The sequence below is a fragment of the Poecilia reticulata genome, chromosome 2, assembly GCF_904066995.2.
Source record: "Poecilia reticulata chromosome 2, P_reticulata-male-v2, whole genome shotgun sequence".
Lineage (NCBI taxonomy): Eukaryota > Metazoa > Chordata > Actinopteri > Cyprinodontiformes > Poeciliidae > Poecilia > Poecilia reticulata.
In genome coordinates this window covers 13024546-13049443 of record NC_088831.1, presented here as the reverse complement: position 1 = coordinate 13049443, position 24898 = coordinate 13024546, and the positions used below count along the sequence as shown (strand labels likewise).

General features: G+C 41.1%; 1 protein-coding gene across 6 annotated transcripts in view; it reads right to left on the bottom strand.

Moving 5' to 3' along the window:
- zeb2b (zinc finger E-box binding homeobox 2b) overlaps window positions 1-24898 on the bottom strand; it is an 80956-nt gene that overhangs the window by 46989 nt on the left and 9069 nt on the right. Inside the window, exon 1 of one of the 6 annotated variants that reach the window (XM_081597750.1) lies at window positions 15961-16954. The exons of 4 other annotated variants lie outside the window; for them this stretch is intronic. In XM_081597750.1, coding sequence (XP_081453876.1) covers window positions 15961-16192 — 232 coding nt within the window. In that variant the 5' untranslated portion in view covers window positions 16193-16954. Of the gene's footprint in view, window positions 1-14133; window positions 14201-15960; window positions 16955-24898 lie in introns of those variants that run through there. One more of the 6 variants, XM_081597769.1, reaches the window with a different exon arrangement.

Genomic DNA, 24898 nt, shown 5'->3' with positions numbered 1-24898 from the left:
GATTATAGAGTTGAACAAAAAATAAAACTATTTCAGTCAATCCTGCTAGAAAAAGCTAAGAATTAAGCTAAGAAAAGTATCACATTTCAATTATTGAGCGAATTATGACATTTAGATGGATTTTTCTTCATTTTAAATCAAGGGTTCAGTTTACAAAAGGTTCTCTAAATGGTTTTAAAGCGAGCTGCTGAAAGCGATACGTTTTTAAAGAATAGTCAGTTCTATCTTCTTTTAGTTAAGTCAAAAAAGTAAAATTGTGCTTTACTGCTTCTGAAAACAATAAAAGAAAAGAAGGCTTGGGACAAATAACACGTCCAATTCACCTAAAATCTTAAAACTAGAAGTTTTGCTTCAATTTCTTGTTTCTTTTTCTTGCAAATCTGCACTAAATCTTGCACAAATGTCTCCTGTAGTTTCCTGCTTAAACTTTGCAGCGGTGAACGCAGCTCAGACTTGTTTCTGCTGATGAAGTCCCCTCGCCTCGCGCTGGATTTGCTTTGCCAAGCAGTATTTGAGCTGTGATTCACTCAGTAACACGCCATCCAGGTTGACACCGAGAGGAAACGTCCAACTCCCCCAAACCAGTAAATTATTCTAATAAAAGAGCGATAAAAGGTTACGAGACAATATACGTTGCCATTTTTGAGCTTTTAGTGCACGTGGTGAAAGCTGGAAATAAAGAGAGGAAACCTGGCCTAGTTTTAGGTCTTGAGACAATTTAGAAGAAGAAAATAGATGCAGAAAAGCTGCATTTTTCTTTTCACAATTCCCTACAGAGGAGCCCAGCCGGGACCGCGCCGATTCTTCTGAGCTTCCCCCGATTTAGGCGCTCAACCCGTAACCCGAGTTCGAAAAGCCACCTCATTGTCTGGCGAAGCCGTGCATCAATCAGCTCCGGCCACATTCAGATGATCAATGCAGATTAATTATGTAATAGCTGCTTGGCGGCGCGCCACGTGCAGCAGACGCCGGAAGAAGGAAGGGGAGACACGCGGACTTGCTCAGGTAGCGAGGATTTATTCAATTACTGCACCGCAGAGCTGCAGGAGTATCTGGGTCTTCGCCTCGCACACAAGCTCCCCCTCTCTGCTCTGACAAGCTCTCATTACTGAGCAAACACGCTGCCAAGTAGCCATGAAGCAGAGCCTAATAAGCACATTATTGTATTTACCTTAGATAAGGTGAGACGCAGAGGCGATAAGAGACAGATAGCAGCGTGTTTGCATAGCGGATGGAGCTACAAATCAGGACCCTGGTTAACAGGAAGTGACTGAGCTAAAGGTCGTGAGTTAGCTTCTTAAATTTGTCTCGTATTCAGTTCATAAGTCTGGAAGTACCTGGACTTAGACTTTAAAACTTAGCAATCTTTTATTTTTAATGTCTTTTGCTCACAATTTCTTCTCTGTCGATTATTCATTTCTCTATATGTAGCGCTTTTAGCTAACGCTACGTAACTCAAATGTGGCCGCATTTGGTGGCCGTTCACAACTTTCTCCGAACTTTGGTTCCATATTTAGTTATTACTACATTTGTTTAGCATAAATGCTGCCTCGCACCTTCTTATTTTAGTTTTTTTGGTTGGTTTATTGTCAAAAACTTTTCTATTTTGCGCCTGCTATGCTAGCTGGAGAAGCTTGATAAATCAGAAATATGAGAATTTCAATACATTATTTCTTAAATCACATTATAATTCAAATGTTGGAATTTAACAAATTGTTTATGATTTTTTTTTCTCTCTCCGAGGCCCTTGTAGGATTTTCTTGTGGCCCCCCAGCGAGCCGCGCCCCCCACTTTGAGAAACACTGCATTAAGAGACAAAAAGTTGCTACTGTAAAGCTTTTAATGCCAGAATTATTTTTAATTTAAATGGTTTTTAATTTAAAATATAGTTGGCAGCAGGCAGATTTAATTTTTACTTCCCTCATTTTTCTTTTAGATTAAAAGATGGCAGATTTTCACTGCTAAGAAGAAAAAGATAAATTTGTATCCACTGAAAAACAAAAACTTAGAGATATAATTTTATCTAGAAAACATTTGTGTGTGCTAATCATTATTCTTTCCATAGCATTGACAGCAATTTGAACTTTGACTTCGTGTCACTCAAAATCTGCAGGATTCAAACCAAGAACAAAAACACGGAAACCTGAGTTTTTTGGATTCTTCTTTCCCCCACTGCGCCAGATGCGTGTCGCCCCAATCCGCGACACCCATCATCCTCCGCCTGCATGTGACCCGAGACGGGCCCGCGGCGCATTTCCGGGTAATTTCTCGCTCGCATCCCACACCGTCGATCGCGGCGCCGTTGTGAGGTGAGGGAAAGTGACAGCGCCGACTCTCCGGGGCAGAAGCTTCCCAGTCGAGTGGATCGGCGGACTGAAAATCGCTTATGAATAGTCATTAGGCCTTCATTACAAAGCCCCTCGCTACCCACTTCTTCCTGTGCAACCAAATGCTTCTTGTCATCCACACAAGGTGTATCATTTAATTGCCAATTGATTTCTCTGCACCCCTCCCCCTCCTTCTCTATGTGACAACATGTCAGAGCAAAATGCAGCTTCGACCAGCCCTGGGCGGCCACGTTTTCCTGGCATCCCTGAATATTCTTCAAAAAAATAAATAAAAAGAGAGAGAGCTTATGTGCAATAATTAAAGACAGAAAGAGAGAGCAAGGAGGAGAGGGAGGAAATATTCTTTGTGCGACGGCTTGCAATTGTTTCTTTGTGACCCATTTTCTGATTCGGAGGCCTCAAAAGCTGGAAAAGCTTCTGGGTAAACAGTTATGGTGGGTGTCTATTCTATCCCACAGAGACGTTCGCTGAGCCTGGTGCAACTATTCACAACAGAAACCAACAACTTTAATACATTTGTTCAGATTGTACTGCTGCGTAACCTGTGGCTCTTTCTACTCCTATAAATCGGCTCTGATTCCTTTAATTTTTGGCAATCGGTCGAAACTCAGAAGGAAAATTGATATTAAATCAGCTGTGAGGGAGAAACTGACTGACAGGCAAGTGCAAACTTTGTGACTCTGATGCTACATTTAGTGACTTTTAGACCATAAAATTGACCAAAATTGGAAAACTGCAATCAGTGCACCTACAGTTTTTAGATTTTAAGATGTAAACAAACATTTTTTTATTTGACTAGCAGCTCCCCATACGGTTAGCAGGGCTTTTTGGAGCATAAAGTTTGCTGATAGACAAACAAAAAGTGGTGAAAACCTTTAAATCTGACCAAGTATTTTTGGTCTAATTTCTAGTGCAAATAAATTAGCACACATGAAATAAGACAAAACTAAATTACAAGTAAGTTTTCTGCAAGATAAAGGAGCTTTTGTAAATCAATAATTCATTAACATTGAAGGAAACAGTAAAAATGTGTTGATATAAGTGAAATAATCTGCCTAGCAGTTTATTTTTAATCAATATTAAGGAATTATTGATTTAGAAAAGCTCATTTATCTCAGTTAAACTTATTTAAAGCCTGCAATAGACCAGTAACACTTGGTGAAATTTGTTGTTTTCACAGTACAATTTGTAAAACAAATGTTGAGCAACAAGCTTTGACCACCTGAGGTTTGTGTAGTGAGGAACGTTCTGCATGTTTTCAGGTCATAAACGGTAAAATCAAACATTCCTGCCGCCTGCACAGCGTGTCTGTCCTCTCAGGTGTGCTCCGTCTCGCCTGTGTTTACGGTTTCCTCCCCGCCTGCGCCGCACGCGTGCAGGATTGAGCTCACAGCCTCGTCTTTGCCTTACAAAATGCGGCAAATCAGCACCCTCGCCGGCCCCCCCGCGCCCGCCGCCCCCTTTGACACGTAACGCGGCGCGATTATCGAGTTGGTGCAGCCTTAATAAGCTGAATAATGAGGGAATTTCAGAAATGCCCGAGCGCCATTATACCCCAACAATAAGAGCTAGGAGTGAGTAAACCAGTGCGGGGCAGAAGGTAGGCGTCGGGGATATAATGAGGCTACTGTGTCAGTAATGTAGTCTCTATTGTACACCCATGTAAAAGCCCATTTCTTCACATGCACATTAAGCCAGTCAGATTTCTGGAAGAATGGCACACACAGTTCTTCTTCTTCTACTTCACCCCTCGCTCTGTTTTCCCGTTTTCTCTCAGTGGCAGCCGGTGACAGTGGCTGGCAGCCGCCTGGCTTCTTGAAGGCAAACATTACAGCGAAAGATGAGCTGCAGGTGTGCCAGGCTTGTAAACATGCGCTAATTACACTTTTTTTTTTCCAGCGGGTGACAATGAGGTCACTGAAATAATTGTTGTTTTTTTATGAGCTGCTCTGCTGCTTGTAATCCTAAATAATGCACACCAAAACAAACTCGCTGCATGCTGAAATGCTTCACCCGCTAACCTGCTTTGCAACCAGATCCTTTAGACGGACAATCAGGGTCGCCATTAATTATATCTGCAGCTCACTCGATACCCGGACGGTAAATCAGGCCTCAAGAATCATCCTTCAGCCGGAAGATGTAGGGAACAGGGAGGTCTGTTTCAAGAAAACAATCTCTCCCATGTATTGTCAGATAGCAGGGAGGATACACAATGAATAGGCACATACATCAAAAGACCTGCCAAACAATTGTCTGGTTTTTATTAAGAAGCTCCGAACGTTGCTGCCGGACAAGGCCAGGAGAAGTGCCGGGTTTGCACTTTTTTTTTTCTCCTGCAGTGCAATACAGGTGCACGATTTAACAGCCCCTCACTCGGTGTGTGTTTTCCTGCAGCATAAAGAGGCTTGTAAAGCAGCCTAATCTGTCAGGGCTGCGCCATGGCTTGGCTCTACACAGACAGGAGATACGCCTTCGCCAGGGCGCCTGCTCCTTTTCAAGCCGAGGTCACAAAAATCCAGGTGGATCGCCAACACGAGCCAAGCCCCCCTCCTTCCCCCCAGCTGCTTTTATTCCCCCGACGCAGTTAAACCCATGAATACAGATCTCCCCAAGCCCTGCAAGGCCTGGCAAACCTCCAGAGTGAAGCTGAAGTGAGCATTTCCCATCTCAGCAACTCACTTCTCCCTAACATTTACTCCCGGGAGACGCCTCTTGTCTGGGAAAAGGTGAACAAACGTGCAAGTGTAGGAAAAGCAGCTACACGTGTTCACAAAGTAGAGCAGTAGTTTCTCAGTTGACTGACAGTTTGTGTTTTTACAGGTCACTACAGGATGCAACGTCACAATATCAAAGTCTGGCAGCTGATTGAAGGATCTGAACAACTCAGTGACGACTGCTGATGGGAGCATCTGCATCTCCAACGCTTGTCCTCAAGATCTAATGTCAGTGACTTTTGCCATTTAGATGTAATCCAGTCATTTGATTCAGTTGTGTTGGAGCAGGAATCCGTTTATACTTCTTATGATTGGAGACCAAAGAGCCACTGAAGGAAACGACGCCAAAGCGCAACTTCCTTCTTCAGAAAACGTAGACGAAATGGAGTAGTTTAGTCAATGACTAACCGCTAGACTCTTGCGTTTGTTTGTACCCAGAATGCCCTGCACTGTAGTCTGCTTCCTGCTTTTGTTGTTGCCAAATGCACCAGAGTTCACTTGAACCAAATTGAGAACCACATTCCTCTGCAGTCACCACCAAACTGAACTTCCTCCGTCGTCAAACAACTTCAAATCTCTAAAATATTGCACCAGTTTATGCGAACGCCGTCTCATTAACCATCATCCTCTTAGCTTTGGGCCGTCGTTCTCAAGAGGCTGACGAACATTAGCATAGAAATGAAAGTAGAAAAGTTTCACACAGGAAGATTATCAGTGACGCACCGTGTCCAAACCTGCTTTGGCCTTCATCGCTCTTGGACTAGCCATTAGCTTTAGCCTCCAGAAGACGGCGCTAATTATTCTGAAACAAGTGCCAATTTAAACGTTTAGATTCTATGCACTATTTTCCACCGTCAACAACTCAAAGCAAAGAGTACAACTTGAAATATCCACCTGCCGGCTGCACTTTGTTTAAGCCTCTCTTCCCATTTATCGAGGGGAGGGGGCCAATCTTTTGCCGTACTTTTTACAAGCTGTTAATATTGATTGCTGCTGCGGCTGAGGGAGGAGGGCGGCTCAATCTCAATAATAGCATTCCATTATACGGCAGACGACAGCCGTGCCGAGTGTGCATCTTCCATGCAGCCACGCATTTAGAGTATTATCAAATTGATAGTGACTCAAATTGATTTGGATAATGAAGGTCGCTGCACCTTGAAATATAATGGCCACTTATTGTAATTACCGTCACAATTATCAAGGTCACCGCATCAAAAACAAAAGGGGCTGACATTGTGACCACGGCGATGGAGTCTGACGAGCCTTTATTACCGATCCTGATACCGTTACATTTTACGGTGGTGGGAGCAGATAAAAGCTTTGATGGAGGTCACGAGTTTTCACGTCAGAACCTACAAATAAACAGAGACTGAAACCTTGACGAGTACTCCTGCCTGATTTTTTGACAACCGCTGCCCTTCACCCTCCTTTTTTCCTCCTCGCTGCCTCCGACGCCCATCAACATGTCGGGAAAAACAGGGAATGACATCCCTGTACGAGCAAACTGTCACGCTCGACACCTCGGATGAGGCACTGGCGGGCATTGTGCAAAAAATGACAGGGTCCCTACTTATTTTCAGATCTTTTTGGAGCAATTTTTAAGGATGGTTGAAGTTGTAGGACAATGAAGTTTGAGAGTAAAACGTTGGAACATCCAGAATCAAATTTTATACTTTTCCACATTTTGTGGTAGACGGTCCTGTGGACTGTACCACTATCTCCGTATAATCAAACAATGTTGAAGTGTGTTTCCTTTCACACAGTTGAGCCCGCAATAAACCCTTGGCCTTTGTTTCGACTACACCGAGCAGAAGGATGACCTCAGCTTTGAAACAATAAAGTGCCTGTAATGGTCTCTCCAGAGGCCGGCTGCCTCAACTTTGTTTCTCCTGAAAGTGTGAGAAGAGGGCAGGAATGAGGGAAAAGGCAAAACTTTCCCTGTGTCTTACCCAGTTTGAAGGCATTGAAGGTGAAAGTTGAAGTAAGTCTCCTGGTGGAGGCAGGATGAAGGCCCAAAGGTGGACAAACAGTGAGTGAAAGTGTGCTAATAGTAGTAAGAGTGGTGGTGGACGGCACTGAAGGGGCGGAGGCATGGCAAACTGCTAAGAGGATCAAATATCGAAGCACAACAAAAGCCGTGTCACAGGGGCGTTTGAGTCACAAGTCTCCCTCCTCCGCCACCCCGTACCTCTAACCTCCTGTTACCACGACAGCGCTCTGCCACAAAGACAGCCCCCGATATGACAAAGAACAAAACGGCAGACAGATGTAGGTATTGTCATGCAGAATGTTCCCTCCCTCCTCCTGCTTCGTCTCCTTCTGCACTCATAGAGGAGGAAAAAAAAAAAAAGACCCAACAACCTGCACTTGCGCCTCCAACACCTCTAAAAAAGAGCAACCGGGTCGCTGCCCTGTGGTTGAGACCGCTGATGGCCAAAAGAGCAAGCCAACCTTCTGGCCACAAGAGGTGAAGCCAGATTCGAAACAACCCTGGATGCAGAATTTGGACTTTCAAAGCCAAGTCTGCAAAGGTGGTAGTTTGGGTCGATATTTTTGTGCATAAAATGCGGCCGGTTTCGGAGCCAAACTAAATCCAAAGATTCTGGTTTGTGTTATTCTAAGAAAAAGAGCCACAGCCTCACTATCATGGCTCAAGACAGGGAGCCAGACTGAGGAGGAGATTGCAGTTTCTTGAGGCCAGCTGATGCATTGATCTAGTTTCAACATCAAACGGGTTTTATTTTTAGCTTCCTGGCAAACCGAGCGAGACCGAACTGTCGGGGTTTGCTTGTTCAACTGGTTAGGAGAGGACTGGATTCGTTCTTTAACTCAAGTTCTCGTCTGGGTCCGCTTTTCCCCCAGGTGTCGGGTCATCTATGTCGGGAGTGACCCGAAGTCCGAGGTGAGCTCTTGATGAAGCCGGGACGTATTATTACAGCTGGGGGACCTGTGGAGACCTCTGGCATGGGGACGGGATCTGATTGATTCGGACCAGATGGGCGTCCGGACACGTTTGCAGCGCGGCGACTGAAATAGCTGCGCGCCGTCTCGCTGCATTCCTCGGGAACACATTGTGCACGCTCTTTAACTACTTTGACTTAAAGGAATCAAAATGCAACTCGATGCCATGAAACATGCTCACAGTATGCTAACTGCAGCTCTAGCACATTAGATTATACATGAGCTCAAAACCACAAAGGAACTTCATTGCTTTGGTGGAATGCAACCTTTAAGGCCAGATAATGCTAGCTGCATTTTTCCATTTGGTTGACCAAACTATAATGCTGAATTTGTTTAAATTTGTGTAGTCAGTGAGCCCAGATAGCTAAAAACATTCATGCTTGCAATATAGCAAATTAAACAATTTAAAGCTGTTTTCACTCTTTTTTTTTGCAAAAGTATTGGTTAAGATTGGCCCCATAGTTCACAAAGTTATCAAAACAAACCTAATCTCTTACTAAATGTAAATGTTTTGGTAAATCCACCAATTTTAGGTTAAATTTGGGTCATTAGCTAAAATGTTAGCCAAACTGAAACGCTAAGACGAGATATTTCCCCCTTTTTTTTTACTAACACAACTGAACCAGTCAACCCAAGAAGACATAAGATTTTACAAACTAAATGCTGCCCTATGTTTTGTCCAAATTTACAAGTAAAATCACAAATTTTAACTCAACAATGTTCCAAAAACTGAATTAGCCTGAATGTCTGCTTCAAACGACTCAAATCCACTAATTGATAAAACATATTTCCAATCATTTTTAATCAGCTCAGTAGTTATTTCTGTCAACTTATCAGTGCTATATGAAGCTGAAAGGTAAAGATTATACTGAAAGAGGGGCATGAACACCAAAACAATCAATGGTTGGGGTCTCTACTGAGCATGTGCACCAAAATAACAAATTACTTAACACTGCAGGAGCTGATATGACCAGAGCGGTACCTTAAATTAGCCGGGGATTTAAGCTAATTGGTGAAAGTCATCTGCTCCAACCTTCACCATGCTAAATCCCCTGACCCCAGTCTAGACTGAATTCTTGACAGTCCTGTGCTAATGTCCTGGGACGACGGCAAAAGGGAGACAAATTCAGAGCGGCAGGCCAATCCTACAGCAGGCCTGTCTCCGGGGTTTTAATGCCGGATGGCAGCGCAGGCCTCTGTTTGGGGAAATCAATTACGGTTTAAAAAGTTGATTCCTGGCCGCCGTCATTCCAGGGAGAGAGGGGACAAGAAGTGAGGGGTGGTCCCATGGGGTTTACATAAAAAACACCCACACTCATATAATCCCACACCTCAATGGCACCATTGTCCTGAGAAACCGCATAAGAGCAAATTACCTGATTTAAAAGTTTACACGGTTGTTTTACAGCTGATTCACTCTTAGAACCTGTTGAAAGAATCGTTCCCAAACTCATCTCTCCATCTGTCTGGAGCTGATTTGGATTTTTTTTTTAAGGACACAGTGGCTCCAGGAGACGACACAAACTCATTCTGAAGCCGGAGATAATTCAAATCTCCTATTCACTTCTCCTCTAATTCCTGATGAACTTTGTTTCACTTTGCTTTTAGCTGTTCTCACCCTCTGGTTCGGTCCGCTTGTTCATTAAAACTCACATCTGATACCGCGCTATCATCCGCCACCAAAACCCTGAAACCTGTGAGAACGGCTGGGAAGGGCTTTATCCTCGTTCTGCAACGTTTAGCGGTGAGCTTGTTGGATTTCACTCAGTTACAGCATGTATCAAAGGAAAGGAGTCTTAACACACACAAAGGTGCCTCTACACCTTAGCGTCGACTTTAATCTCTGCCCCGAGGCACCAGACAAACTATTCTTTCCCCAGCAAGGCACCTTGCATAAGATGTCGAAATCAGCTTACGACATGATCTTTTAAGAAAGCCTGCTCTTGTGTGTGTAGGTTTATAACTGAGTGGCATTGTGATCTGCTAAAAGATGAGCATCCACCTCACCTCCGTATCGCAGCCTTCAGCGCTCAGATACACATAAACAAAACCAGGCGGCGAGGCCTGATGCATAACTCTTATTTATGTCATTCAATTTAGCCCTGCTCACTTGGCAATTCATTTTCATGATCAATTACAAAACCTTTAGGCATCTGTAATGCATTTGCTTTGACAGGGTGAATTCACAGACGCTCGCTGAACAAACACACACACTGTAAACTAACCCGAGCGCCTGGAAGAACAGGTTGGATAATTCTCCTGCTTTTCAAAGCGTATTTGTGGGGATTTTTCCCCTGGGAGCCAGCAGTTACCTACACCTTTGAGGCTAATAGCAAGCGTTGTTGTTTTTTTTTTTCCTTTTATTGTTGTTTTCTCGCACATCTGCAGATGAATAACAGGATGCAAAAATGTAATGTGAGCAGAGAAAAGCGGGATTTTTGTTTTACACTAGGATCATTAATGAATCAAAGTGAACAAAAAAAAACATGTTTACCATTTTTGATAATAAATTACAGATAAAATTACCTTTTAACAAAGCTTACTGGCTAAATTAGACTATTTTAATCTATTACAGTATTTGATCTAAAAAACTCTTCTCAGATTTAACTGAGCAGTAATTTATACAATTTTATCATTTAAACTGTTTAACTTTAAAATATTGATTTTCTACTTCCTACATTTAGAAAGCAACAAAATATTCTAGTACATTTAAGCTAAATAATAATACTATTTAATACAAAAGTTTTTTTTTTATTATTAGTGAGATTTACTTTGAGTATTTGACTCAAGTCAGTCAAGCTAATCAAGCTAAGAACTAGCTAAGCTAACATAGCTAGCATGCTAAGCTAACATGAGTCAAATAACTAAGCTAAAAATGATCAAGTATGTTAAAATATATTTTAATTCCTACATAATTAAAAGTAAAACCAAAAATTGAGGTAAAATCTTGAGTTGGATTATTTGACTAAAACACAGCAATCAAAAATAAGCTAAGCTAACTGTTAGCTTCCAAAGATCTAAAGCATTTTATGTTTGTACAAACTCTATTAATTGTGCAAAATTTAATAGAATTGAGTCAAACCTGTTTTGTTAAACAGATATTTTAATGTGTAATATAAGTTTTTAACACAAAAATGCTGCTTGATTTATTCATTTGAGTTTCATTTTGCTGATTCAAGCTAAACGAGATAAATATCTACGTCAAGCGAAACAGCTAAAACTGCTTAAAAGTGCTGAAAAGCATCAGAACGAGTAAAAGAAACAATATTTTTCATTATTAATTCACATCCTGACTGATGAAATCAACTATGTATTGCTTTGCTTTTGTAAAAGAAGGATTAGTAAGAATATAAACGGTCAAAAATATTTTGTCCCATCTAAACTGAAACGTAAAGGTATGGCAGGGGAAGGAAAATAAACGACGGGAGTCGTTTCTCTGTGCTAAATTACCATGTAGTGACAGAATAAAACAAGTTTATGGAATGAAAATGGGAAAAGGTTGCAGTGTCTCCACAGCAGAAGCGGTGAAATAAACAAAGCATCTGAAAAAACCTGAAGTTTGTCCTCTGCTGCCTCCCTCTCCTCCCCTCACACCTCCTTCAAACAGGTTCGATTTTATGAATCACTGCTTGCTCCTCGAGGGAACACATTGTGCATTCCTACAGCCGTGGCCTCTGCTCATATACAGGGATAATTCATTTCAATATTTATCTCCATGAATATTTTGTTCTTCTCTTTTCTTTTCTTGTGGGGTGAAAAATAAGGTGGAAATCACAAAACGGGTTTGGGGGGGGGGACGCACGGCGCCGGGCTGCAGCGTGGAGGTGGGAGGCTTGGAGGAGATCATCAGAAAGGGAAATTGTGCACAGCAGGAAGAAAAATCATTGTGTTACCCCAGGTGAAAAATATTGTTGCTTTGCTTAAAAGTGCATGCAAGGCGAGCTACATTATTAGAATGTTTAAATATTAATTCTTCTGCTGGGTAGTAAAGATGATGGAGTCGCCGAGTCAACTACTTTGTTTTTCCTCCCCCTGCTTGTAGGCCACAGCTGCATTATTTCTCTCTCATCTGAACCTCGCTTTGTTCCCCGTTCCCGCAGAAAAACACTCCCCTCCTTGCACTCAGGGTCGCTCTCCAGATAATTTCTGATGTTTAAACAAAACATGTGGTATAACTAAAAGGACGCGGAGGGTGAAATGTGGCAGCTTTGATCTGCGAATCGATACTCCTCGTCTTTGTCCCGACTGAAGGTGAGTCGGCACTTAGAGGTACAACAAGACGCAGAAACGAGCGTTTTCTGCGAAGGTAGCAGAGTGGACAGGAGGAAGTTTCACTCCTAAAACGCTATGAATAAATTTGAGAATCTAATTATCACCTGATGCTCATTTCCCTGCTCCGTGCAGACGTCGCTTAGCGAAACGCGGCTGAATAAAAACGCTCCTCGCTCAGAGTCGACAGGAGGAGAGCGGCTGTTTGCCCAACAAAGCCAGGTGCGATTCACAAGGATTTTCAAGGTAAAGTGCGGATGAAAAGAGAAAGATTTCAAAGCCGCCGGCTTAAAGGTGAGCATTAAGCTGCTCAAATCTGAAACGCTTTAGAAAAGTGAAGAGGATAAAGACTCAAAACGCTGAAGGAGGAGAAACAAGAAGGTGAGACTCAGGTAGTTCAGCAAATCAGTGCGACTATTTTCACCTAAGAAAGGAATTCACACTGAATTACAAATTCACATGAAAACTGAAAAGATTTGACTTGAATTAGATCAGTTTGATACAAAATATTTTGATTTTTGAACCACTTAAATGTTTGCAGTTCATTTTTAAAAATGAATTAGATAATAAATATAGCTTTACGATACGAAACACTATAAATGTAAATAAATAAATGTAAAATATAGAGAAAGGTTCAAGATGCAAAACATTTGTTATATGAAACATATAAAAAAATAAGAAGATAATATTTTAATAAATTTCTGCAATATCAAATCAAATTGATAAAAAAAATCATCTATATTTTATATACATTTTTCTGTATTTCCTCTAAAAGAACATTCATTAGTTTAAGCCTGAGGTGTCCAAAGTGCGGCTCGGGGGCCATTCGTGGCCCTTGAAATGATTCTGATTGGCTCCTAACAAAATAGAAACCAACAAACTCCTGTTTTCACCGATAAACACGTCATGAAGGGTTTTGCATTTTTAATCTGATCAATTTTCTGGGCTAACCAGTTGTGGCGACACAACAAATCCAAAAGGAGGATTTTAATGTAACCTAAACATCAGGATTTACTTATTCCCACCCTGTTGGCTCCTCCTGCAGACCTGAAGCTGCAGCCTGAGGGGAGCTGACCGAGCAGACAGACAGCAGAGACCTGCAGGCCTTCAGTTCATGAAGTGAGAGTGCTGCCTGCCTGTCACTCCCTCTGCCTCCGCTCCGCTCCACCCCACCTGAGAGCGATTGCGGTGCATGTTCCAGTCACTCATGTGTAAGAAGCAATACACAAGTCCAGTGTACAGCCACTTTAAAAGCTCATCAGGCGCGTACTCCTGCTTGTAGGAAATACCTTATTCATGACAGAGCTGGCTGTAGCCTAGGTAATTACTCGAATCAAGGTGGCCTCGGAAATGTTTAAATCTACAAGGACTGGGAGGAGGCATGAATAATGCAAAATAATTTGCATCTAAATTTTTTAAGTGTGCTTTATTTGAAAAAACTAAAACATGGGCTTGGATTAAACTTTGATGAGTGAAAGCTGAGGAAAAGCGCCTCATCTGAAGAGGCGAGGCAGACTGGAGGTAATGCTGATAAATAATAATTAAGAAAGAGGTACTGCAGCGGTGGGGAATCAGAAACAGGTTGCAACACTTACACCGCCTCTCAACATCTCGATCGGAGGGGTTTCTCCCCCTCACACGCACTTTTACAGCTCCAACTCCCTGAATATTTATGAGAATGTGTTGTTCACAAAGCAACGTTTGTAGCTTTCATCAGGTTTGAATGTGCGCCACCCCGCTGCACGCGTTACACGAAAAGATGAGTTGTGCATGTAAGGAGGTAACGCAGGTGATGTTTACACACTGCAGCATGCAGGCGGAGGCGGAGGTTAAGTGCTTACCTGCTTTGGAGTGAAGAGGCAGGCGGAGGAGAGGAACCGGGGAAAAGACGAAAAGAACCCGATTAGAACATGAAGAGCTTCATTTAAGACATTCAGATCGCAAAAGTGACTGACCAGCAGATTATCCACTCGAGCTTTAGTGAGACACTTTCAACAAATATCATCAGCATCAGCAAATATGGATAAAAACACAATTCATGAAAACAGGAAGAGAAAAAGCATTAAGACCTTTGAATTTCAGTGGAAAATAATATAAATTGAAATTAACTCATTTTTATTGCTGTGATTTTTCTCCTGGTGAAACCAGATTAGTAGAAGAAGTTTGGACGATTAAAATATAACAACGTTATCTACATATTAAGTAATTAGTTACAGGAATATGCAATTTATGAAAAGAAGAAGGGAAACAGTAAACTATTACTTTAGTAATCAAGTAACGTATTGATTATTCCAACTATTAATCAAGTAATCAAATTTAAAAAATGGCAGCCCTGCCATTAACAGCTCAATTTCTAAGTCAACTTGGACAAAAACTGTACAAAAATAGGAAAATATATTCAATTTAATAATAAAGTAGTAGGCTAACATTGATACTTCTAAAAAAAATATCTATTTCACTTTTGAGTTAATGTTTTTATCTACCGTCAACTAATTTAACAGTTGAACTCTGACTTTTCCCCGTCATTTATAGTTTTTGGTTTCTTCGCATCTGCTATAACCAAAAAGAGAAATTTAGATTAGCAAAAAACTATGAATTATCCAGTGAAATTCTGCTACTTCTGATTACGTAAGACTCGTAATTGTTTCTACAGTAATGTAGAAACGTCACCTCCGGTATTAAATGCATTGTTCCTGTTCGTCCGTGAAGCTACACTTACGCTAAGCAGCAGGTGCATCCGGGTTCGGTCCATCCGCTCCACCCGCCGCGATTTTAACAATGCTTATTGATCCCCGAAAAACGATAAAACCCTGAACGTTATCAGTAATCAATAAAATCCCCCCGGTTTGAACTTGAAAATTGGACGATATGCTGCTAGCTGTTAGCATTCGAAACCGGAAGTGGGAGCGCTGGGCAACATAAATAATCTTCCTGCTGGAACACGGAGCGCTAAATAATAAAACATTTAATTTTATCTAATTTAATTTGCCTCGAGGAATTTTAATAATCGAGCTAATCTAATCATTCAAGAAGCTCTAGATATTTCTGTTAAAGCTTTGGCAACAAGTACAGTCGGTAATTTTGTTTTGGTGGAACTAGAAACCAGAAGGACAAACGATTATCACTATTGATTGTTATGAATATTATTGATTAATTTGTTTAGATGTTAGACCTTCTTGTAGATCCACATTATCAACAGATTATTAACACTCATTTTCTAATCATCTCTATTACAAAATACCACATTTAATATACAATATGAGGATATCAGGTTAGGTGTTAACTATATGGGACAAAAAAAATCTAGTTTTTCAAAATGGTTCAGCTAAAAAAAGGTAAAATAGAACATTTTGCATTTTTGATCACAAGGAGATCCTCAAGGCTGAGTGCTTGGACCCTGATACTGATCATAAAGATGTTTTAGTAAAATTAAACTCAATTTAAGAAACATTTAATAGTTCAGTATGAACTCAATCTGTACTTTGTTGAAATTCAAAGCTAAATTATCAAAATGTTTGCCAATTTGAAACCTGCTATGAATTAACAAAGACTGAGATATAGCTCTTTGAAACCAGATTTGTCTCTTCAGATGGCAAAAAAAACAACAAAAAAAAACAAAGCGAACACACACACCAAAACACACACACCTCTCTCTTTGTTAAACAAACCATATATCTCTGCTTTTCTCTGCGGCTTGGCCTGGGCTGGGAGGGCAGGGGAGGTGATAGAGGAGAGGGGGATGGAGGAGGAGGAGGAAAGGAGGAGGTGTAGGTTGGGTATTTTTAAACGGAGGCTGGAAACAAAGGCCCCTCCTGAGGCCGGCCCCCTGCCCGCAGGATCACCTAGTCCCAGGCTACCCCGCTCCATTTTTCCCACGCTAACCTCCGGCCTCATTTGCATCCCCTGCTGCCCCTCGCAGCCATTATTTTCAGGTGAGCTGCTCTCTATGGAGGCTTAAGCGTGGTCGTCCCTGTTTATGTCTACGTGAATGTGTGTGTTTACGTGATTTTTTTTTTTTTTATTCTTCGCAAGTCCTGGTGTGTGCGTGTGCATGTCCACCCCCTGATCCTGCTCTTAATTACGACTGACTGGCACCAGACACAATCGCCCCCTTGATTCGCCACCCTCCCCTCCGAGCGGCCCGCGCTGACCCGAATCATCTCCCAGCAGCAGCTGGAGGAGGACGGCCTCGTCTGCGCGCGATGACGACCACTACAGAGTTGCGCTGTCTTCCTCCTCCTGGAGCACAGCTCAGACTATTATGCCGCCGTTTCTATAGGCTACAACAGCTCTCTGTGCGCTACTGTATGAGTCCCGGCGCGGCGAGAGGCAGCAGCGTGTCCTATTCATTCATTAACACAGCTGTCGCACACGTTAACCAGACTCAACAGTCAACAGCGTGAGCACTACAGGCTACAACACAGCCATAAAGTGCACTAATGGCTTCTACAGTACGTGCACCGCAGGAAGCAGGCACTATTCTACGGCACATTTATCACACGACACAAAGCAAAACATCCATGATACCAAACTACGCCGTAAAACCTTAATGTTCTGTCTCTTACCTTCACCAAGACGCAGTTTAATCTGCTGTTTTATTCAGGGTTTCTGCTTAAAATGTAACCCCAAATTCAAAAATCTTACCAAGAAATTTCAAAATAAGACAAAGCTAACTAAAAGATAACCTCTCAGCTTGTTTTAAGTCAACAATTCATTAATATTGATGAAAAAGTTCTAGTTCTATTGGCAGATTGTTTCATCTGTAACATGGAAACATGTCTTATATCTGCCAGTGGAACTAGAACTTTTTAAAATCAATATTAAGGAATTATTGACTTAAAACAAGCTCCGCTGAAAACTTACTTGTAAGTTAGTTTTGTCTTAAATTAAGTGTATTAAGATAAAATACTTGGTAAGGTTTTTGTTTTTTACAGTCAGGTTTCTCAAAAGTCTGATACTTGAGAAATTAACATTTTAGGACCAGAAATTCAGAATAAAATATATGTGGAGATGAGAAATGTAGCTAAAAAGTCCACATTTTCCAGAAAAGTGTTTTAATTATTGACATTTTATTTGGATAATTGGTCCAGTTTTGTCTTTCCGGTTTGCTGTTTATATTCTTAGACCAGATCCAAGTCTTTAAATTTTACTTGACAGCCAATTTTCAGGACCTTTTTCCTAACTGAAATATTGTTGATTAATATTGGAGCTAATGTTTTGTTTAGCCACTTAGCACTTTTGCTAACTCTGAAAACATTTAGGGCACTTAGCTTCTCCTAAAATAATTTTTCTGGACCAATTCTAAATCTAATTTACTTAGCTGTTTAAAGTTTGACATCCCTGTTGAAGTTTTGTAAATATGCTTTTATTTTGAAGTGTGTGAAGACAGCAGTTCTGTTTCCTGTCCACACATTCCCTCTTTTCTTCCCCCAGAAATTTTATTTACCTACAATAATTTAAGGGAATTATGGAACATGTAGATTATAGCATCAAAATTACATTGGTGATCAACTTATATAAATAGATATTAGCAGAACCGAAGCTAGCGTGTTAGCATTAGCTTCTGCTAATGGTTTACAACAGGCGTATTCTCCTAGTAAAGAGTGAAGCCTTGCTGATCAGCCTTGTGTTTTTGGTACATTTAGAAATAAACAAAATGTTTTTATATTTTTTAAATATATTTTCTAGATTTTTAACCAGATGGAGGGCAAACATGTTTCCTGCTCAGTTTTAGTTGAATTGGTCCAGATTTCCCTTTTGACAAGTTTGCTGTTAAATTTTGGCTCAACTGAGCATCAAATGTGATTGTAAAACTGAAACCTGTTGATTCTTTATGTGCAAAAGTTTCAGACCAGCTACAATTTCATAAAAACTTTAATCCAAGGAGCCAGGATGTGTTGACCTTTTAATGATTAAAGGTTTTCCAGACTTCCTAAAGCATTTTAGATGAAAATGATGAAGAAAATAGGAGATTCACTGCAAAAATAAAATAAAAACATTTGCATATATCTTAGTACATTTGAAATAAGCCAAAAATCTTAGAAGTAAGATATAGTAGCTTGTTTTAAGCCAATAATTATTGAATATTGATATAAAAAAAACAAATACTGCTGGCTGCCAGACAACAGTGAAAAGACTGTTGGTGAAACTTGTACTTTTCCTAAAATCAATATAAAAGAAATCAAACTCTAATATCTTACTGAAAAGTTAATTGTAAGTTAGTTTTGTCTTATTTCAAAGATATTTGCACTAGAAATTAGACCAAAAATACTTGGTAAGATTTTGTTTTTGCCAATTATCACCTGAAATGTGTCAGAAATCAATCAAACCCAGGTTATTTTTCTGTCTCCACTGCGTTTGCTCCACGTAGACCAGACTATTTGACGATAAAAGCTCATTTATGACCTTGAGCTTGGCTGTTTGACACAACCACGTACCGTCAGGGTCGGAGCATTTATGTAAAAATGTTCACATTGTTCTACCAAACAAACCTGAACTCCGTCACCCCGACTGTGTCAGAGCCTTGTTCTTCCCACTGAGCGCCACACGCAGGAAAAAAATAAATAAAATAAAGTAGCCCACTGATGTTGGGCCCGAGCGCTTCTTCACAGCAACGGCAAACAGACAGAACCAATGTTTGTCCTGCTGCAGCCGGGAGCCGCGCTCATAACTGCACCTTATTATTTCGCATCATCATGAGCTGCAAAAGTCCACGGAGGAGAGAGAGGAGGGAGGGGGGGGAAAGGTAGCTACGAGGCAGGAGGAAGCAAACACACACATGCCTAATATAATTGTCAGCGTTCATCCCTCCCCCGGCTCAAAGTGAAGTCCCGGCGTTCACGGAGAAGGGTAATTATCGTGTATCCCGAATGGGAGGATGCAACCAACTCTGGCTCTGATTAAAGGGGACAGGAGAGGAGTGTTGCCTCCCTTCTGCAAGCCAGCGTTTAGGGGGAGGCGCACCTTTCACTGGCCAAACAATGTCTGTCAGCCGCTATCAATAGCTGCTGTGGGAGGAAAACCGCGCCAAGGTGCTTGGACTGGGTATAAATTGGGTGAGAAGTGGCTCAAGTCTGAAAACGTTTCGGCGTGTGGACGGCTCTATCAGGTCCAGATTATGTCGTACCTGCTGCTCTGATCCCTCACATGAGGAAATAACGGAGAAGATCCTGTCAGAGTCGTTCTCGTCAGAGCGTTTTTAGTTGGCCTCCGTGTCACGCTACGCTCCCTCCACCTCATTTCAGGTCCCCAGAGGTTTCCATCTGCACACACTCTTCCCTCCACAGCATCCACACGTTTCCCTTCAAAATAATAAAACTGCGAGCACCTCTAGGATCCACCCTCTCCAGATAAAATAAGACCCAAAACTTAAAGCGCCTTTGAAGTTCAAAGGGAGGAAGTTTGCAGCCACTTGAGAGCTAACAGTCCATTGCAAATGTGAGTGAAATCAGATAATGAGTAAAAACACAGGTTTCCTAAATGAGCTGAAAAAGCTGCAGATTTGTGGAGTTTGATCATCTAGAGGAAGAAGAGAAAAAAAAAAAAAGCTGATCAGCAGCAGCTCCTTCGTTTTATTTCATTTATGAATTACAAGGGAAGATGCCATTATATATTATTAATTCTCTGCTGTTGCTTTGGCTCTGGCTGCTGCAGCGGTGAGCTGCGGATGTCGGCGGCGGTGTAATTACGTTCTAGCCGGGCAGCCATCCGTTTCCTTTCAAAAATTTACAGGATTCTTAATCACGTTGCTCATTTGGGCGCACGGTGGCGGGGACGGCGAAACACAAACAGGGGCACGTCTGTTTGCACGGGAACACCTGCTTAGCATTGATAGCAGATGTCAGTCAGTGAACTGAACAAGGAGAAAAAAATAGAGAAAGAGGGAGGAGGGGGTGGAATTAAAAATGCAAGCATCACCAACTTCTTATTATTTACTTACTCCGAAATGAACTAGTGGAATGGGAGAAGGAAAATCCTGGCGAGCGGCTGGAAGCTGGGCCTCGTAATTGTGCCTCCCTCCTTTTTTCTTCTTCTTCTCCCTTAAATCCAGCTAACTACTGAGCATCAAGCTGCCGTTTTTATTTTTTCTTAACCTTTTCCCTCTCAACGTACCGAGCTGCTTTTTCATATTTCTATCCGTTTGCATCAGTCTTTGCTGCATTATTCATTTGCATTATAGTGCGGGGTGGTAATTAAATCTTGCCTGGGATGCTGTTGTATTTAAATGGAAAGTGAATATTTTAGCAGGGGGGGGGGGGGGGGGGGGGAATGCAGAATGCCTAATCTGCCCCCCCACATTCACACAAACACACCCACTCTCCGTTCCCCTCTCTGCTAGAGTCTGTGGGCTTTTCCGATTGTTTATTGAGCCCGCCGCTTTCTAAACGGCTTTTTTCTTAAAGAATAATACTGTTGAGTCAACAACTGCATTGATGAACGTATTTCAGCTGATGCCTTCGCCGGGCAGGGATATTTGATACCACACACACACACACACACAGTCGTACGCTACTATCCAACAGGGGACATTCCATTGACTTCCATTCATTTCTACAGCCTAACCCTAACCCTTTTCCTAACCCTAACCATCACATACCTAACCCTTTTCCTAACCCTAACCAAAAGTCAATTCACACCTTAGTCCTAACTGCAACCCCTGACCCTAAAACAGGGTCATTTCCAAGAGGGGACCTACAAAATGTCCCCTCTTCAACGGTGAGTCCCCTGTTGGTCAGTGTAAAATGACACGCATGTCCCCTGTTGGATAGTTACACATGAACACACACACACACACACACACACTCACACACTGCTTCCTTTTCTGCACACACCCACGTGGAGACGCAAACAGATACAAAATCTCGCCAACAAAATGGCCACCAAGGACCTCTGGCCGACAGAGGAGACCTTGATGACAAACTCTCAGCTGGTAGATTGTAAGACTGAGGCAAGAAGGGAGGAAGGCTCATCAAACTCGCTCCTAAACACAACCGCAGTGACAGAAAACTGAAATGAAATGCTAAAACTGTGACTCGTAATGAAAGTTTTCTGATAAAACATAATTATCTTGAGATTTTAATAATAAAAATCATCATTTTCTGCCAGTTTGGGTTAAAAAGAGTAGAAATGATGAAAAAGCTGTCGCCAAAAAAGTTCAAATTTAAAAAACTGAGACTATTTTGTGCCTGAATCTCAAACTCACGATGAAAAGACTGAGTTTTAACCTTCATCTATTCATAATAATAATCAAAATCAACATTGTTTTGTAGGTTTCGGTTAAAAAAATATTAATTATGCAGAAGCTATTATCCAAGCTCACATAAGATATCAAAAGAATAACTCATAATTAATGTTTTCCACAAACAAAATCCACATTTTCTTTGAGTTTGAGTTTTGATTAAATAAAAAAAGTTAAAATGTGACTATTTTGTTTTTACATCTCAAATAAAATACTACTGCACTAACTCATTATGAAATATTACGTTTTCATATTATAGTTATTATTAATGATAATAATTACTTCAGAGGCATTGTTTTACCATCTATACCTGAAAATGAAAATGTTTTAGTCGTCTTTCCTCCTCTGTCTCTTCCAAAACTCAAAATATTTAGTTTTTTTTTTTAAATCTACCCCAAAAGCTAAACTCATTTACCCCAATTATCTTTAAAAAAACGTAACTGAAAGATAATTTCTTACATATGTGACCAACAGAAATGGTTATAGAATTGTTGTTGCTGTTTGAGTCGCTGGTTTTTATGGTTTTATCAGCTTTACGTTTCCATTTCTGATTGAATAACCAGTTAGCTAGCTCCAAATCATACCCAACTTCAGCTTTGAATACTTAAAAGTTTGGCTTATTTACTTTTTACTTTTTAAACATTTAAACTCACCATTTTTGCACTAGTCAGTCTCTGGAATCAATTGATGCAAAATCAACACATTTCCACATAAATTTTCTCAAATTCTTTGCAGAAAAATGTTGAAACGTTATATTTAAGCAACTGCAGCCTCAGTTTTACCTGATGACAAGTAGCACTGCGTGATTGATATGGTGAGTAATAAAAAGGAGCTGCTCAAGTTCCAGTGTTTCCCATTTCTTTTTCACAACTCTTCCTTCAATTTTAGAAGGAAAAAAAATGCTGCAAATATTTCTAAGGTCGCAAAAAACTCACAAAATATTCCTGAAATCCCGACTGACACAAGCAGGTTTAACTTGTCGTGTCTAAATGCAGCTGAGAGTCAATATGGAGCCCAGCTGAAAAGATTTTGGGCGGGAATAAAGTTCTGTTTGACCCAGAGAGGAGTTGTTTGTGCCGCTCGTCGACAAGCGAGACAATAAAACACAGAGGAAGAGAAAGGGGCAATAAACCTTTGCTCCATATTTGCAGACAGAGGAAGAGAAATAGCAGCAGAAGAAGAAAAAGAGGAAGGACGGGATGACAGAGCAGGGAGAGCGAGGTGGAGGCAGAGGGATGAGCCGTGCCTTTAATGCCCATCTGGCCCCGGAGATGTAATAAAATTGACATATTGATTCCTTTGAATTTACGAATGCCTGTTTCATAAACTCCCATTTCCAAAGCCGGGGCCTCTTTAGAGCCCTGTCATTTTTCCCCCAAATGGATCAATTATGTGCCCACGTAATCCTGTTACCTGAGGAACCCACGCATACTTCTCCCATTTGCGCCGCTTCACCGGGGCGCACAGACTCGCATTATGAGCACATAAACAAACTCAAGGTTTATGTTTGTTTGTGTGTGTCAGAGTGTGTGTGTTCTCCACCCCCCTCTCTCCTTTTCCTAATATTAGCAATTGTTTTCTCCCCCCCTCCCTCGGGGTTGTCGTGTGAGTCTCTCCCAAAGGGCTTTAGGGAAGCTTTTTTCCCTTCTTGTTTCTTGTTTTTGAAGTCGTAGAAATCCCCTCTACCCCTGCCACCTTGACATCACCATAAACAAGCCTCTCTGAAAGGCGGATAAACACAGATTTCATTTCCATCAGGAGGAAAAAAAAAAATCAACTCTTTCTTTAAAACACACAACGAGGAACAAGAAAAGAGGACGATTTTTTGTTCTCCTGATCAACACACCTTCTGAGCCTCGAGACGGAAACGTCAGGGAGTTTGTGTCAACGCAAATAGTTTCACATTTAAACAAACTTTCATAGCTGGTGACCATTTGAAGTCAATTAAATAACATACAGAGGATAAGAGCCACTGAAAAAAATTCTCTTTAATCTCAGAATTCAAATTCTGCCTATTAAAATCCAAATAAACAATTTAAACGATTTTGATTCTCTGAAAAAAAAGAAGAGAATTCTAAGATTAAAGTCAAAATTTTGTGGAAAAATATAAAAATTCTGAGACAAAGGATGACATTTCTGAAGTGAAAATTCTAAGGAAAAAGTCCAAATTCTGTAATTACAATAAAAATTTTGAGATTAAGCTCAAACGTAAGAGATTAAAGTCAAAATTCAGAGAAAAAGTATGAAAATTCTATTTGAAGTCAAAAAACGTCAAATCTCTCAGAATAAAGTCTATTCTAAGAAAAGGAATTCTGAGAGAAAAGTAATAATTCTGAAATTAAAGTCAAAATTCTGAGGAAAACTGTCAAAATTCTGAGATTACAGTTTGAATTCTGAAAAAAGTAAAAATTCTGAGAAAAAGGATGAAAATTCTGAAGTCAAAATTCCAGGGAAAAAGCCAAAATTCTGCAATTATAATAAAAATTTTTTAAATTAAGCTCAAACGTATGAGATTAAAGTCAAAATTCTGCAATTAAAATCAAAATTTGACGGAAAAAAGTACAAATTTTGAGACTAATGTCAAAATTCTGAGAGAGAAAAAGTGGCCCTAATTGTCTTCCGTAAGAATCAGACCAGATGCATCTTTAAGTGGGTCAAACAGGAATGTTGGTGAACGATTCCTGGCTGCACGTCTTTGTTTCATTTCCACTGGGTTGTAAAACCAACAAGGAGACATGAAGAGCAAAGAATCAATCAGAGATCCTCACACTTCGCTGAGCAACAAGCAGCTCAGTTACAACAACTGAAAACCAAATAAAATAATCAAATACAGGTTTTTCCTTCCATGAATGTCTGCAGTTTGCAGTGAGGATCTGCCTGAAGGGGTTCAGAGGAGCAGCATGTGTCACACAGCGGCTGAGGAAACGTCCCTGAGCTTTGAGGTGATTGTTAAAAAGTGAAGAGGAGGTTTGTGCTCACTGGACTTAAACTGGGAGGGAAAGGCCCCAGTTATGATGAAAGGTCGACAGAGTACGTCTCAGCAAATTGGCTTTTCTTTCTGCCTTTTTCATGCCGACTGATGCTTCAGCTCCACTGCAGCAGAACCTAATGATCTCCGGCCCGGTGGCTCTCTCTCTCTCTCTCTCTCTCCCTCCCACCTGTCCACGCCCGGCCCACCTCCTCTTGGATCCACTTTCTGTGGAAACGTTTGGTCCCCAGACACCAACAAAGGCTGATTCACACCAGTTCTGTTTAATCAAACTCCAGTTCATTTGCCTACAACTGGTTCATCTGGGGAGGTGTGAACGAGCAATCGGACTCTGGTCCACCTACGCACTAAAGTCTCTGTTTGGCTGAAAGGAACAGAC